The sequence below is a fragment of the Pagrus major genome, chromosome 10 (genome assembly GCF_040436345.1).
Source record: "Pagrus major chromosome 10, Pma_NU_1.0".
In the NCBI taxonomy this organism is placed as follows: Eukaryota; Metazoa; Chordata; class Actinopteri; order Spariformes; family Sparidae; genus Pagrus; species Pagrus major.
The window spans coordinates 3,023,676-3,036,495 of record NC_133224.1 but is presented as its reverse complement, the minus strand read 5'-3'; the positions used below and the strand labels follow the sequence as shown (position 1 = coordinate 3,036,495).

The following is a 12,820-nucleotide window of genomic DNA, read 5'->3' as shown; positions in this document are numbered from 1 at the left end:
CTCATTCTGCATTTAATGAAACATAATTCATTTGACAGTTCATCTTGGGTTTACTCATTTGTTTCGGTCGTCAATGTGCGCTGTGAAAGTACAAAATTCCGATACTTTTCGGGGCATTTAAAAGCTACGAACGGCTTGACCCACTTTTCACACACGACACTGGAACGTCTCACCCGCGTCAAGCTCGACAGGAAGAGAGAGGCAGCTACCGGAAGTACGTTAGTCAGCCTTCACAATCAATGTATAAAGTGATACACCTTAATACAGGAAATAAACCCGCTTTGTACGATATTGAAATATAAACGTAAACTTAAAAGTATTCTCGATCGTATACGGCGTAAAACTGCGTCCGCACACACGTATTTTTCCCCACGGCGCTTCCGCTGAACTTTACTTTGGAAGTCTTACCCGGAAGTCTTATATCTTCACTCTAGCTAGCTTCACACTGGTTCCGCGTGTTGATACTGAAGAGAGGATCGAGGAGAAACAAGTTTTTTCGCATCGCAGAGACCCCGAACTCAGGCCAAAACCACAGGAAAATGGACATGAAGAAGAGGGTCAACTTAGAGCTGAGGCACCGGTCGCCGACAGAAGTGAGTGACCCGGGTTGTTGTCTTGTTTATGCGGTGTAAACTTGACCGGCCGGAGAAGGAGGGGTGGCGACTGGCGAGCACATGGCAGAGTGTCTGCAGCTCCCGAAAAGTGCCAAAATGTCTATTTACCATCCGACGCTACGTTTGAAGCGGAGTAAAAGTCCGGGAAACAGTTTAATAAGGGGCGTTTTTAATGTTTAATCCGCTACCGGAGGTCGTTAGTTTAATCGGAGGTAAACAGCCCAGTTGCGCAGCTGTTTACCGCCTTGTTTTCCGCTTCACGTCCGCACTTATCTCCCTCATTCAGCTCAAAACTGTCTTGCACGTTGTTAATTATCGTTTTATAAACGATGCCAGTGCGACAAAACGTGCATTGACCTCCTGCGTGTGCACTGGAATAAACATCCGCGTCTGCCGGGGCCCGGCTAATGTCTGGACCCGCATTATTTCTAAGTTGTAACACGGTTTATAACCGAGCCGCCTCCGACTTAAACACCCCGCAGACTTTATATTGTTCTGCCCGCGGACTTTAATGCGTTGTGGTGTTAAATAGTCGTAAAATAAGTGGCCGACTAACACGTTATCAGGCGTAAAAATGACTCATCACGATATCGCTTTTTTATCGTGTAAAGCAGGAAATGCGTCATTGTTTTTCGGTTTACAAACTGTTAAACTGCTAAAAATATTCACAGTCACGCGCTATTTGTTCAACTGCAAACTCGTCTCCGTCAAGTTGGTCAATATTGTGTTTTTTTTTATTATTTATTAATTAAAATCGACGTTAATATTAACGCGCCTCCAGAGATTAGTCGGAGCCCGAGTCCATAAGGTGCTAAGGGCGCGTAGCTAGCTGCGTGCTAACGCTAGCTAGCTACCGCGGCTACTTCGCTAACGCTTCTCTCTGCTTTAGTCGCCTTCATTAACGTGACTACTCATAAAACACCTCACAGCCAGTGTCCTTCAGCACCGGACTCACTCACGGGTTCATTGTTTGGGGGGTGATAAGTAGGAGACTGGCGGTGCAGCAGTTAGCAGGGAGCTAGCATGGGAGCTAACGTAGCCGCGTCACATGTGTGTGGAGTTTATAAACAGAGGCTCGGCCGGGATCCGTCCCATCATGAAGCCCGCAGGAGTCCTTTCCACCCGCACCGCAGCCCGGAGCTCCTCTCCTGGGGTGGATGTTCGTGTTTTTATGACCTTTAGACCGCGAAATTAATGTTAAAGAGGCCGCAGATACTTTAAATCTATTAATTAGCTATAAAAACATGACAAACTCACTGATTCATCATCTCAAAATGCCCCAAAATGAATTGGTTCCAGCTTCTGAGGTGTTGATATTTGCTGGATTTGTAGTTTAATCTAATTATTTTATGGAACAAGCACTTCATTGATTAAGTAATGAATAAACTGACTGATCAGAGCTGGATAATGTTTCAAAAGCTGTTTTTATATGTATTGATTAGAGCCGCTGTGATTAATCGATTAGTTGTAGACTATTAAATCAGTCAGAAATTATTTTGATGATTGATTAAGCAGCCTGAGTAGTTTTTTAAAGAAAAATAAATCTAACTTCTCTCATTCCAGCCTGTTAAATGTTAATATTTTCTGTTTTCTTTCCTCCTCTGCGACAGTAAACTCAGTATCTCTGCGTTTTTGGACGAAACACTGATCGACATTTTTCACCCGTTTTTCTTTTACAGACCAAAAAACAAATCAATTAGTAGATTTAGATAATCGACAATGAAATTAACCGTTAGTTGCAGCCTCAGAATCGATACCAGAGGGAGAAATAAACAAAGAAAGTTGTGAGTCCGGTCAGTACCAGAACAGTTCTAGTCCTGATATCTTCTAGTAAGATACGGTGGTTTTCACCTGATGCCATCTGTAATATTCAAATTGTCTTTCACAGTAATTAGCGGAGCTCGTGGGGGTAAAGTGACTATCAGGATTAGTCACACGACACCACGACCGTCAAATCAGGAAATGAAAGTGCTTCAGAAACGGATCTGTAGCACGACTACACGTGCCAACAGCTCTACATTTCATAAAGTCTGTGTGCAACATATTGTTATCGGTATAAAAACACTCATTCGAACCCCTTCCTGACCCGCCCTCAGGTCCAGGAGCTGGTTCTGGATAACTGTCGCACTGGCGAAGGGAAGATTGAAGGAATCACAGAAGAGTTCTCGAACCTGGAGCTGCTCAGCCTCATCAACGTCGGCCTGACCAGCGTAGCAGACATCCCCAAACTGGACAAACTCAAAAAGGTAAACGAAGCGAACGCACGCAGACTGGACGCGATAATATGCGTCATGAACAGCAGAATTATTATTCGGTCAAGAGGAAATACAATGGACTGTTTTGATCATTTCTTTAGTACCAAACTTTCTGTTTCCAGCTGCTCAGATGGGAGATCTTGATGCTTTTTCTCTGTCATAGTGAATTAAACACGTTTATACAATCTCCTCCACCTATGAGCTGAAAAAATGAATAAAAACTATGATTCATATTGTGGTTTCTGTGGGTGTAAAGGATTTCTGTTAACTTTGGTTTTCACAGTTGCATTTATAACAGTTTACATGTGATGATGAAGACTTTTGAGCCCAGAAATGTTTGTGTTAGGTACTTTTTTTAAAAGAGCTTTAATTGTTGTACGACCCTGTGAAAGTCTTTTTGAGATTTGGATCGTTTTTCAGATAAAACGAGCAATTAAAAGTTTTTTACATTTGGCTTTGGGAAATTATGATCAACATTAATTTCCCATATTCTGATGATTAATTGAGAAAATATTAAGTTGCAGCTTTAGTGACAAAGAATCAGGACACTTGACCCTTAAGAACCGTAAATAACTAAAGTTTAAACCCCAATGATTTTGCTCTAATTTGCAAAGGAAGACTTGATGTTTGTTCTCTACTCATGCGGCCTTAAGTTTAAAAAAATATCATTAAAATGTTTAAACAGTTACTCAGCTGTTTCAGTTCCACAGAACATAAAATAAATCTTTCTTTGTTCGTCTGTGCAGTTGGAGTTGAGTGACAACAGGATATCAGGCGGTCTGGAGGTCCTGGCGGAGCGGCTGGTGAACCTGACGCACCTGAACCTCAGCGGGAACAAGTTCAAAGACATCAGCACCCTGGAGCCACTGGTGGGTTTTCACTCACCCCGGACCTCACACAGTTTAAACGACTGGACCGTGGCGGTATATGTTGTTGGGATGAGTTCAAACGCCAGTTCTGTAGTCGCCTGCTGGCTCCTGTCTCTTTAAGGCCCCAGAGTCTGCTGTGATTGGTCAGCTCACACACGCCTGAGTCGTATCTGAACTCGACTGTAATCGCGTCTGTTTGCTCCACCAGAAAAAGCTGCCCCAGCTGAAGAGTCTCGACCTGTTTAACTGCGAGGTGACCAACCTGGCCGACTACAGAGAGTCCATCTTCAAGCTCCTCCCCCAGCTCACCTACCTGGACGGCTACGACATCGACGACTGCGAGGCGTCCGACTCCGACGGAGAGGGAGATGGAATCGAGGACGAGGACGAAGAAGGAGAAGGTGAGCGTTGCTTTCACACTGCCGCTCTCAGCGAACTACAGGTGACGGTCCTCCCTCCGTCACGTTCGGAGGCCTCGGCTGCACGTTATCGATCATTTGTGTTTCTTTATTCCAGAGGGGGAGTCAGAGGACTTCGAGGAGGAGGAAGAGGAGGATGAGGAGGATGTAGTGGCCGAAGAGGACGATGATGATGACGACAGTGCTGACGATGAGGTGAGTCTGGAGCTTTTTGTCGCTTCTCATAAGCAGAATTTTGCTGTTTGTTCAAAGTGTTTCAGCAAAATCAGTTAATTACTTAGTTTGTTTTCTGGCTCGTGTTCTTTAACTCACACGAAACACAGTCGTCCTGCAGCTGTGTGCTTCGATTCTCTACGTGTTGAGTTGACAGGATTGACTTTTCTCTCTGTAGGAAGGAGAGGTGAACGGAGACGTGGACAGTGAGGATGATGACGACGATGATGACGATGAGGAGGATGATGGTCAGTAACAATGTGGCTCCTTTACCTGCACACAGTCCTCTTCATCAGCTGTGTGCAGCACTGTCTTTTACTTCTCCTACACGAGCTCACAGACTCATCGTCTTTGTTTTTCGGTGGCAAAAAGAGAAAATGCTTTTAAAAACTTGAGTTTTTCCACACCAAAAATATTTCGACATGAAATGAGAATATACAATGAAACAAACAGATTCATTGTAAGAAATCCTGGGTTTAATCTGAGATGTACAGGATTCTTACTGGTGCTGGAAATCCTTGAACGCTTGATCTTCAATGTGTTTTCAAGGTTTGAAAAGTTCTCGGGTTTTGGAAAAAATGCTTGAAATTGTAACTGCATTATTTTCATAGTAAATCTCTTGTGTGAGCCTCAGCTGATGCAAGTTTACTTAAAGGGAGGCGACACATTTTGAAACAGGAAATGTGTTTGTTTTCCTTTATTCACCCGTAGTAATTTATAATTTGCTGCTACTGTGAGGTGCTGGAAACTCTTGAAAAGTGTCTGGAAACTGTAGAAACCTGATAATAATAATTTCAAAGTGGTTGAAAACCTGTTGACCCTGATCTGGTTGTTGTTGTTGTTGTTGACGCTCTGGCTTCTCCTCCGCAGATGAGGATTCGTCTCCAGCCAAAGGCGAGAAGAGGAAGAGGGACCCTGATGACGAGGACGATGAAGATGATGATTGAGGACCCTTGAAGACCCCGCAGACCCTTCCCCTCTCCCCGACCTCTTCCCCCTCCCCCCACCAACGCTCGTCCTCCTCCTCCTCCTCAAACCCCTCCACTCACTCGGTCGACTCCTGGGCTGCTTTCCATCTCTAAAAACAGGTCTCCTCTCGTTGGACCCTCGTCAGCTCCTCTCCTGCAGACTGAAACATCCGTCGGCAACTTCCGTTAATTTATAAAATTCATAATGAATCCCAAATGTTCCTCAGCAGCAGCAGAAACCGTTAGATACCACAGATGAACAAACATTTTTAATCACACAAGTTTCCCCTAAAAGTGTCCTAGAAGAAGTTCCTGTTGACGTGATTATAACTTTCTGGCATCTTTAAATTCACAAAACTGATTGAAGCTCCATCCAAAGGTTATTTTAATCGCAGATCGACGATCAAGCTGCCGATTATCGTCTCGTTTTGTCAGTAGAAAGCCTGAAATTTGTGAAAATTATAGAGCAGAAATAGACGACTTTGGATGTCTTATGTCCAACCTACCGCCCAAAACCCCCAAATAATCCGTTTAAATATCATTTGAGACCAAACGAGTAGAAATCCTCTCATTTTAGAAGCTTTCGAACCAGTGCAGAAAATAAAGAGGGTCGTCGAGCAGCGTGAACCAGAAGAAATATGGATCGGTTGATTTCTGTTATTGGTTTTTGATGTTAATTCTGGCAGAGAATATGTAGGAAATTGGACTTTGGTGATTGTGGCTTCCGTTCTAAAATAAAAAAACAATGAGTTTGCAAACCAGAACCTCGGATGAGAGTTAAAAACTTGTTATTTTTCTGCATCTTAATTATGTCAACAGGTACAACGGGACACTTACTGAGAGATTTATCACATCAACTGAATTTTTGTGCCTCAGGAAATTAAATCGAGGAATTTCGAGACAATTTGAGCTCCAGTTTCCTACTTTGTTAACGAGACGTAAACGCATCTCCATTACTAAGCTCCTGAGTCCTGAGACGACATTTCTGAAGACACTCGACGTCACGATTGAGTTATTTTGTGATCGAAACATGATAAGCTTGAGTTTTCTGTAATTTTTCTTAGATCACAAACTATCTCGATAACAAGAAAAGTTGGTCATTTAAACTTTTCAAATCAATTTACAATGTCAGATCCTTTACGAACGACCGTGGGACAGTTATTTCACGTACACGCTTGAATTTTGAGGCAAAATCTGCAGGAGGAGACTGAACGGAGGCTCACGGGAGGAGACCAACCCCTCGATTCCCATCATTCCTGTGTTCCCCTTTAACATCGCCTTTCTCTGGGACTGAATCAGCAGCTACGACGTCATCACCGCGCTCCCGACAGGCACTGTGATGTCATCAACGGACGGTCAAACCAAAAGTGAACACCCCTCCCGACAAAACCTCCACCCACCTTCCCGTTTCCCCCCCGAGGCCGAGCGCGCTCAGGGCAAACTGTGTTCTCTCTTTTTTGCCAACAGAGCTTTTTAAAAGAAATATTTTTTCAGAGAAATTGTTTTTGTTTAATTTTGTATGGTTGTCTGGGGACACTCGCTCTCTCTCTCTCTCTCGCTCTCTCTCTCCCTCTCTCTCTCTCTCTCTCTGCCTCTCGTTTCATTTCTCTTCCTGCTCAGTAGAGAGATCCAGTTGATCCTTCACACTTACACTGACTAGTTGAGGTTTTGTTTTTTCTTTTATTTTGTTTTTTTTTACTTTCTGTAAGTTAAAGGAAAAACAAACAAAAAAAACACACAAAAAGGACTTTGTAAATAAAATCTTAACATTTTGCTCCTGGCGTCTCCTCTCTGGCCTTTTGTCTCCGCGATACACTCGACCCACTTTGAGCTTCTTCGGCGTCGGCAGAGCCGAATGCTGCTCTGTTGACACTTTTGCAGGTATTTGGACGTAAATATGTTAAAAAATAAATTGTAATCTTGACCATGCAAAGACAGAAAGTCACTGAAGTAGAGCCAGATCAATACTTCAGCTGACGAGCAACAAGAAGTTGCAGTAAAGAAATGCAAAATATGTTTAAGCTGATTCAGTGTTGCCATTACCTACTTCTTCCAGCAAGGGGCACCAGCTAGCTGATTTTCTAATCAATGGCTACATGTGCTCGTGTACTGTACATGAGCACATGTTGGAGATGCATCAGTGCTACTGATTGACCCGGCTTTTGTATTCTGATAGCAAAGCACCCTGGGAAAAGACAGGAAATATCCATATGTAGGAGAAGTTATTCTTTGTAGCATGTTTTATGTTGTGAAAGGGTCCATTTCAACCAACACTGTTTATCTAAATCTAACCACTTATGTATGTCTGCTTAACCTAATCAAACAGAAAGCTGAAAAGAAACAGGAAGTATTAAGTGCACTTGGGTCGACAAGTGCAGGATAACAATAGTTTCCAAGTGGGTTAGGAAAGAGCTAAAGGTGTTTACCGGGCTTCTCCAGATCTCAATCCGATTGAAATACGTTAGACGTGCTAGAATGAGTCCAGTCCATGGATGCTCGATGAATCTGCTACTCTCAATTTCCCCACGAAGAGTTTAAGGGCTCACTCGCACTTGGCCCGGTTGCTCCGTACCGTGCCAAAGCATCTCCCCAGTCCCCCGCTGGCCTGCACTCACTTTTACGGTTACCTCTTGTACATACGCGTCCACGTTGTGTACCCGTGCTTGTGCCTGTGCATGAGCAACCGGACCAGGCCGAAGCACACCTTCCTGGGCCAAGAAAGGGTTCTGTGCTTGAGCTCAACGACACACATACTCATTGCTCACCTATAATTTACCTGAGCTGCTGATACCGCATTTCTTATCCACGTACACACTTTATAAAGAACTTAACCAGAACCAGCTGAAAGTGTAAACAAACACCTGACAAGTAGCGATGTCGGTGGTCTTTGCTTTATTGGTTGGAAGTGTTGATTGGTCCAGGCTCTAAACAGCAACGTGAGCTGTGATTGGTTGAATCAGAAGGTCGCCCTCATGTTGTTCCTGGTGTTTCTGATCTCCAGCTCCAGCTGAGTGATCCTCGCCTGCACAGGAAACAAACGTATGATGCAGCCTTGGACTGCTGACATCACAGGGCTATAGCTGATAGTATTTTATCATTTTTGTAATCAATTTGCATCCTGATCAGTCCAAAATGCGTCCTTGGTTTTGATTCTGGAGGATGATATATAGATGTTGGCCGACTGCCCTGTGTGTCTTTACTCACGTCTTTGTGATTAAGTTGTTCTCTCAGGCCTCTGATCTCGTCCTGCTGTCTGTAAAACGCCTGCAGGAGCTGAAATAAAACATGAATTTCTTGGCAGCGAGAGGAGAAACTCTTGTATTCTCATGTACACGTGTCATAAATTCACACCTCACCTCGCTCTCGGTCGTAGGCGGCGGTCTCTCTGCAGGTTCGCAGCAGTGTGGGGTGCAGCAGTACGTCCACAGCGGGATCTGGGTCTCATCTGGCTGCCAGCCCGACAGATCGCTCACCTCTCTGAGGTATTTAGCGTCCTGGTAGGCCAGCTGCTCCTCCAGGAAAGCCTCAAGAGAGATGATCAGCTGGTTTATACAACAGCAACAAAACAGCTGGACAAAAGTTTTAGCCCAGCTGGGTTGACTCTGAGTCAGAGCTACTGCAACAGGGAAAACATCGCTTTTAATTGCAAGAAATCAGCTGTAATCTTTACAGACAACCCACTGTTGTTCAAGTCATCTACCTCTTCCATAAAGTTTAGATCTGTCCTGGTCACGGCACCATCAGCTGGACCCATCTCGAATCTCAGGGAGCTCAACTGCCTCACGAGCCCCTTCTCAGCAGGGGTTTCTGGGTAAGGGTTGGCTACTCGAGTCCCAGGCTTCAGGGACATCAGCACAGGGCCTGATGGAGATAGAGACGGGTGGTTACGGTGGATCACTGAGAGAAACCGATGCATGCATCTGTCAGCCATTTTATTCATCACTGACCTCTGTTGATCCCAGACAGCCAGTCCTGAGCCGTCATGGCCGCCTGGTTTCCAGCTGTCATCGGGTACAGATCCTCTTGGAAAACACCTGACTGGAAGGACAAAGTAAATCTGTACTGTTCACGTTCTGTCCTCTGTAAATGCGACATGATGAGAAAAAAGAGGTCAACGTAACCTCTTTCCGTGGTACGATCATCGACAGTGGTTCGACCAGGTCTTTGATGGCAATCAGACGGTAAAATCGGAAAACCTCACAGGCATTCACGTCCAGGCCGCGCTTTGGCATCACTCCTAAAGTAAGGTCAGAGGTCGAAGGAAATTAAGAGTTAGTCTATTTATGACGTGGTATAGCTAAAGATAGCTTTCAACGTTTAAAAAATGGTATCGCTGACTTGTTTACTTTCTGTTTCCGTAAGTAATGTTAGTTTGCAACCAGTGAAAGGTGGTGTCAGTGCTACAACTTGCTATAGTTGACCTCAGATTTACGTTTTGGCAGTTTTAGGGTTTAAAAAGTAAAGCATCAAGAAAACAGTCTTGGTTTTGATGTTGTGTACAAACACTCACCGATTCCTTTCTGTGGCAGCAGGGACCTGAACTCCGTCAGGAAGTTGATGTAAGGTTTCTCAGTGCTCAGCTCGTAGTACCGGATGTTCCCGTCACCCTGAAGCACACAAATGCATCACACCGTTTGTTCTCAAACAAGAGATTCGTGGTGAAGTGAATCCAAAGTGGGAAAATGTCTGCTGGTATTTATTTTGTAGGACCTTTCCGGCCAAGTAGAGCATGTTGGTGTCGGGGTCGTAGAACGGAAAGAGAACTCCGGCTGACCCGTCCAAATCTTCTTCGTACAGAGGCTCCGATAAGTCGTCCTGCACACAGATGGAGTGAGAAAGAGACGCAAACAATATTATAGTTGTGTTGTCAATCAATTCAACTAATCAATCGGTTCATGTAGAAGTGCGTGTGTCTCACAGGATCCCAGAGGACGATCTGTCTGTGGTTCCAAGGGGAGCTGCCAGTGGACAGAAGCATCTTCAAACCTCCGATGTATAAAACTTTATTGGCCCTGTGGGACTTACTGCTGGACACCTGCAGGGACATCAGGAGCATCGTTACAAAGTTTGTTTTCTTTTTTTTTCAAAACAAACTCGTAACGCTTCAAAACACCTGTAGGATCTTTCCTGTCCGCGGGTCCAGGACTCGAACCCGTCTGTCCTTGGACGTGACAGCCAGCCTGCTGCCATCGCTGTTGAAGCTGACAGACAGCAGCAGCGTGTCAGACGGGTAGCGGTGGTAGACGGGCATCAGGACCACTCGAACCGGGTACCTGAGCACCGTGCCTGCCTGGGACACGTCCCAGAGGAGGACCTAAAGAGAGACGAAGTCAGAACTTATCTTAGTTTGAGCCGTTTTAGTGGTTCAGTTTCTACTCGTTAGCAAAATGCTAATTGCCCAATGGAAGCTCAATTAGCAAAAAGAAGCTAAAATCACCAAACATCGTCCGAAATCTGACATGATCTTGGACACATTTAGATGTTGAGTCAGATAACGAGGTGCCTGACCTTGTAGTCGTAGGCGGAGCTGAGCAGCAGGTTCTCAGCTGTCGGATGCCACTCAATCAGCCCCACCCTCCTGGAGTGACCAATCAGAGTCTTCCTGGCCTTGGTGAGGTTCTGTTGGACGCCACAGACCGGGATGTCCCAGATCTTCACCTGCGTTCACAGACAGGACGCTCATTTTATGAAGCCGCCTACAGAAAGATGTCTCGAGTTAACTCTGAATATGACCAGGAGCGTGCTCACGGTGCAGTCCTCCGAGCACGAGGCGATGCAGTGATCGTCGAACGGGTTCCACTTGACGTCCAGAACTCTTCCACTGTGACCGCACACCCTCGGGTGCTGAGGGTCCACCCTGCCGGTCTGAGGGAGCAAAAATGTTTAATATTTCGGTCACAGCAGCAACTCAGAGCAAACAAATTAATAATTGTTGCATAGGCGAGTAGAGAAAACATTATTTATTCTTTCACAGCGTTGGAGGAGGTATTCAGATCTTTAACTTAAAGGAGCAGTTTGCCAAAAAATACAAATCCAGTCATCTCCTCATTTCCTGTCGTGTCAAACAGCAGGAAATGACGACTAAAGACTACGCACATGATGGATGGGAAGGACCAAAAAGGACCCGCCCCCGGCACACTCCGTCACCACGGCGATGAAGCAGGGATTGACTGAGCAGTAGTGGTTGTCATGGACGCTGCGTGTGATTGGCACCCCGTCGTAGCTGTGCTCCCGGGTGGACGGCTTCCCGAACACGTGGCGAAACTTTGAGCAGCGGAAAGATGAACGCCACGACATCTGGAGGACAGGAAGTACCAGGACAGGAAGTTTAAAGGTGTTTTTTAAAAAACTTTATTAGCAATTTAATAAAACATGAACAAAGACAGAACAGTGTGTGTGTGTGTGTGTACGTAATCTCATAATAGTGTTGTGGAACAGCAGCCGTATTATCTGCTCTAATCAATAATGCAATCAGCTGTTGTTATTGGCTTTCATAATCTTATCAATAATAAATCAATTTCTTCAATAACGTCTTAACCATGCATCCACACGCACACACACACACACACACACGTGCAGGTAAATCCACCGTCCAGAACAATTTGCTCACGTTATTAAAGATTCATCGGTTACACACACACTTCCTGTTGTTACAAATTCCTCCCGACCTTTGACCTTTACTGCAACAGATCAGCTTACTGTAGGGAGAGGAAGAGGAAGAAGAGGAGAGGAAGAGGAAGAAGAGAGTGAAGAAAAAAGCTTTCCACATAATTTAATCTGGATATTATGAAGCTGCATCAGTTAAAGGAACAGTTCCTGGAGACTTGGATCACAGCAGACGAGCTGTACGGAGCCTTTTGATGTTTTGTCTCCAGCTGCTTTAGTTGTTCAGCAGAACGCTGCAACTCTGTTTTACTGTGAAGCTCCAGAAGTGTTTTGTGGACGACGAGACTTCACCTGACTTTTCATCTGCATGTTTTATCTGTGTTCATGTTGTCGCTCTGTAAATCAATCTGGCCTAATCAATTCTTCTACATTTGATATGATGTCGCTACTATAAACTCTCTAATATCACTTTTACACCGAAATGATCGCGTGCGGGCAGGAAACAACAGGGAACATCAGAAAGCAGCAGTTCATACACCTCACCAGATGCATCCAAAACATCTAAACATTTTCTCACAACAGAAGTTAGGAGTGAGACATCCCTCTTCTTTCTGATCTCTGATGAGTTGCACATGTTGAGTACCGACCTGGGCTCAGATCACAATGTCTTTAACTTCAGTCTCTCTTTTTTATCTCTGACTGACCGATGTCCAAGCGTCACCCAGATGTAAGAGGTGTAAGAGGTGTAACGAAGGCACTGAAGTGAACCGCCTTTAAAAACTTCCCCCTAATAAAAATAAAGGATGTTGTCCTACCTCAGATGGAGTCATGCAGAATCAGACTCTTGCTTTAAGACCCAACAGATGCACTGCTCCT

At 44.8% G+C, this 12,820-nt stretch overlaps 2 protein-coding genes across 2 annotated transcripts; one reads left to right on the top strand and one right to left on the bottom strand.

The window, feature by feature from the left end:
* Nucleotides 1-426: 426 nt before the first annotated feature.
* LOC141003428 (acidic leucine-rich nuclear phosphoprotein 32 family member D-like) lies at nt 427-7,112 on the top strand. The gene is made up of 7 exons (XM_073474761.1): nt 427-593; nt 2,711-2,860; nt 3,616-3,738; nt 3,947-4,139; nt 4,255-4,352; nt 4,549-4,618; nt 5,241-7,112. The coding sequence occupies exons 1-7, from the start codon at nt 540-542 to the stop codon at nt 5,315-5,317; spliced, it is 765 nt and encodes a 254-aa protein (XP_073330862.1). The 5' UTR covers nt 427-539; the 3' UTR covers nt 5,318-7,112.
* Nucleotides 7,113-8,283: 1,171 nt separating this feature from the next.
* Nucleotides 8,284-11,635, bottom strand: coro2ab (coronin 2Ab). The gene is made up of 13 exons (XM_073474760.1): nt 11,435-11,635; nt 11,087-11,203; nt 10,847-10,996; nt 10,452-10,652; nt 10,257-10,373; nt 10,049-10,153; nt 9,849-9,945; nt 9,460-9,575; nt 9,286-9,376; nt 9,075-9,199; nt 8,695-8,862; nt 8,543-8,611; nt 8,284-8,360 (listed from the first exon to the last, which is right to left on the bottom strand). The coding sequence occupies exons 1-13, from the start codon at nt 11,633-11,635 to the stop codon at nt 8,295-8,297; spliced, it is 1,623 nt and encodes a 540-aa protein (XP_073330861.1). The 3' UTR covers nt 8,284-8,294.
* Between the last annotated feature and the right edge of the window lie 1,185 nt (nt 11,636-12,820).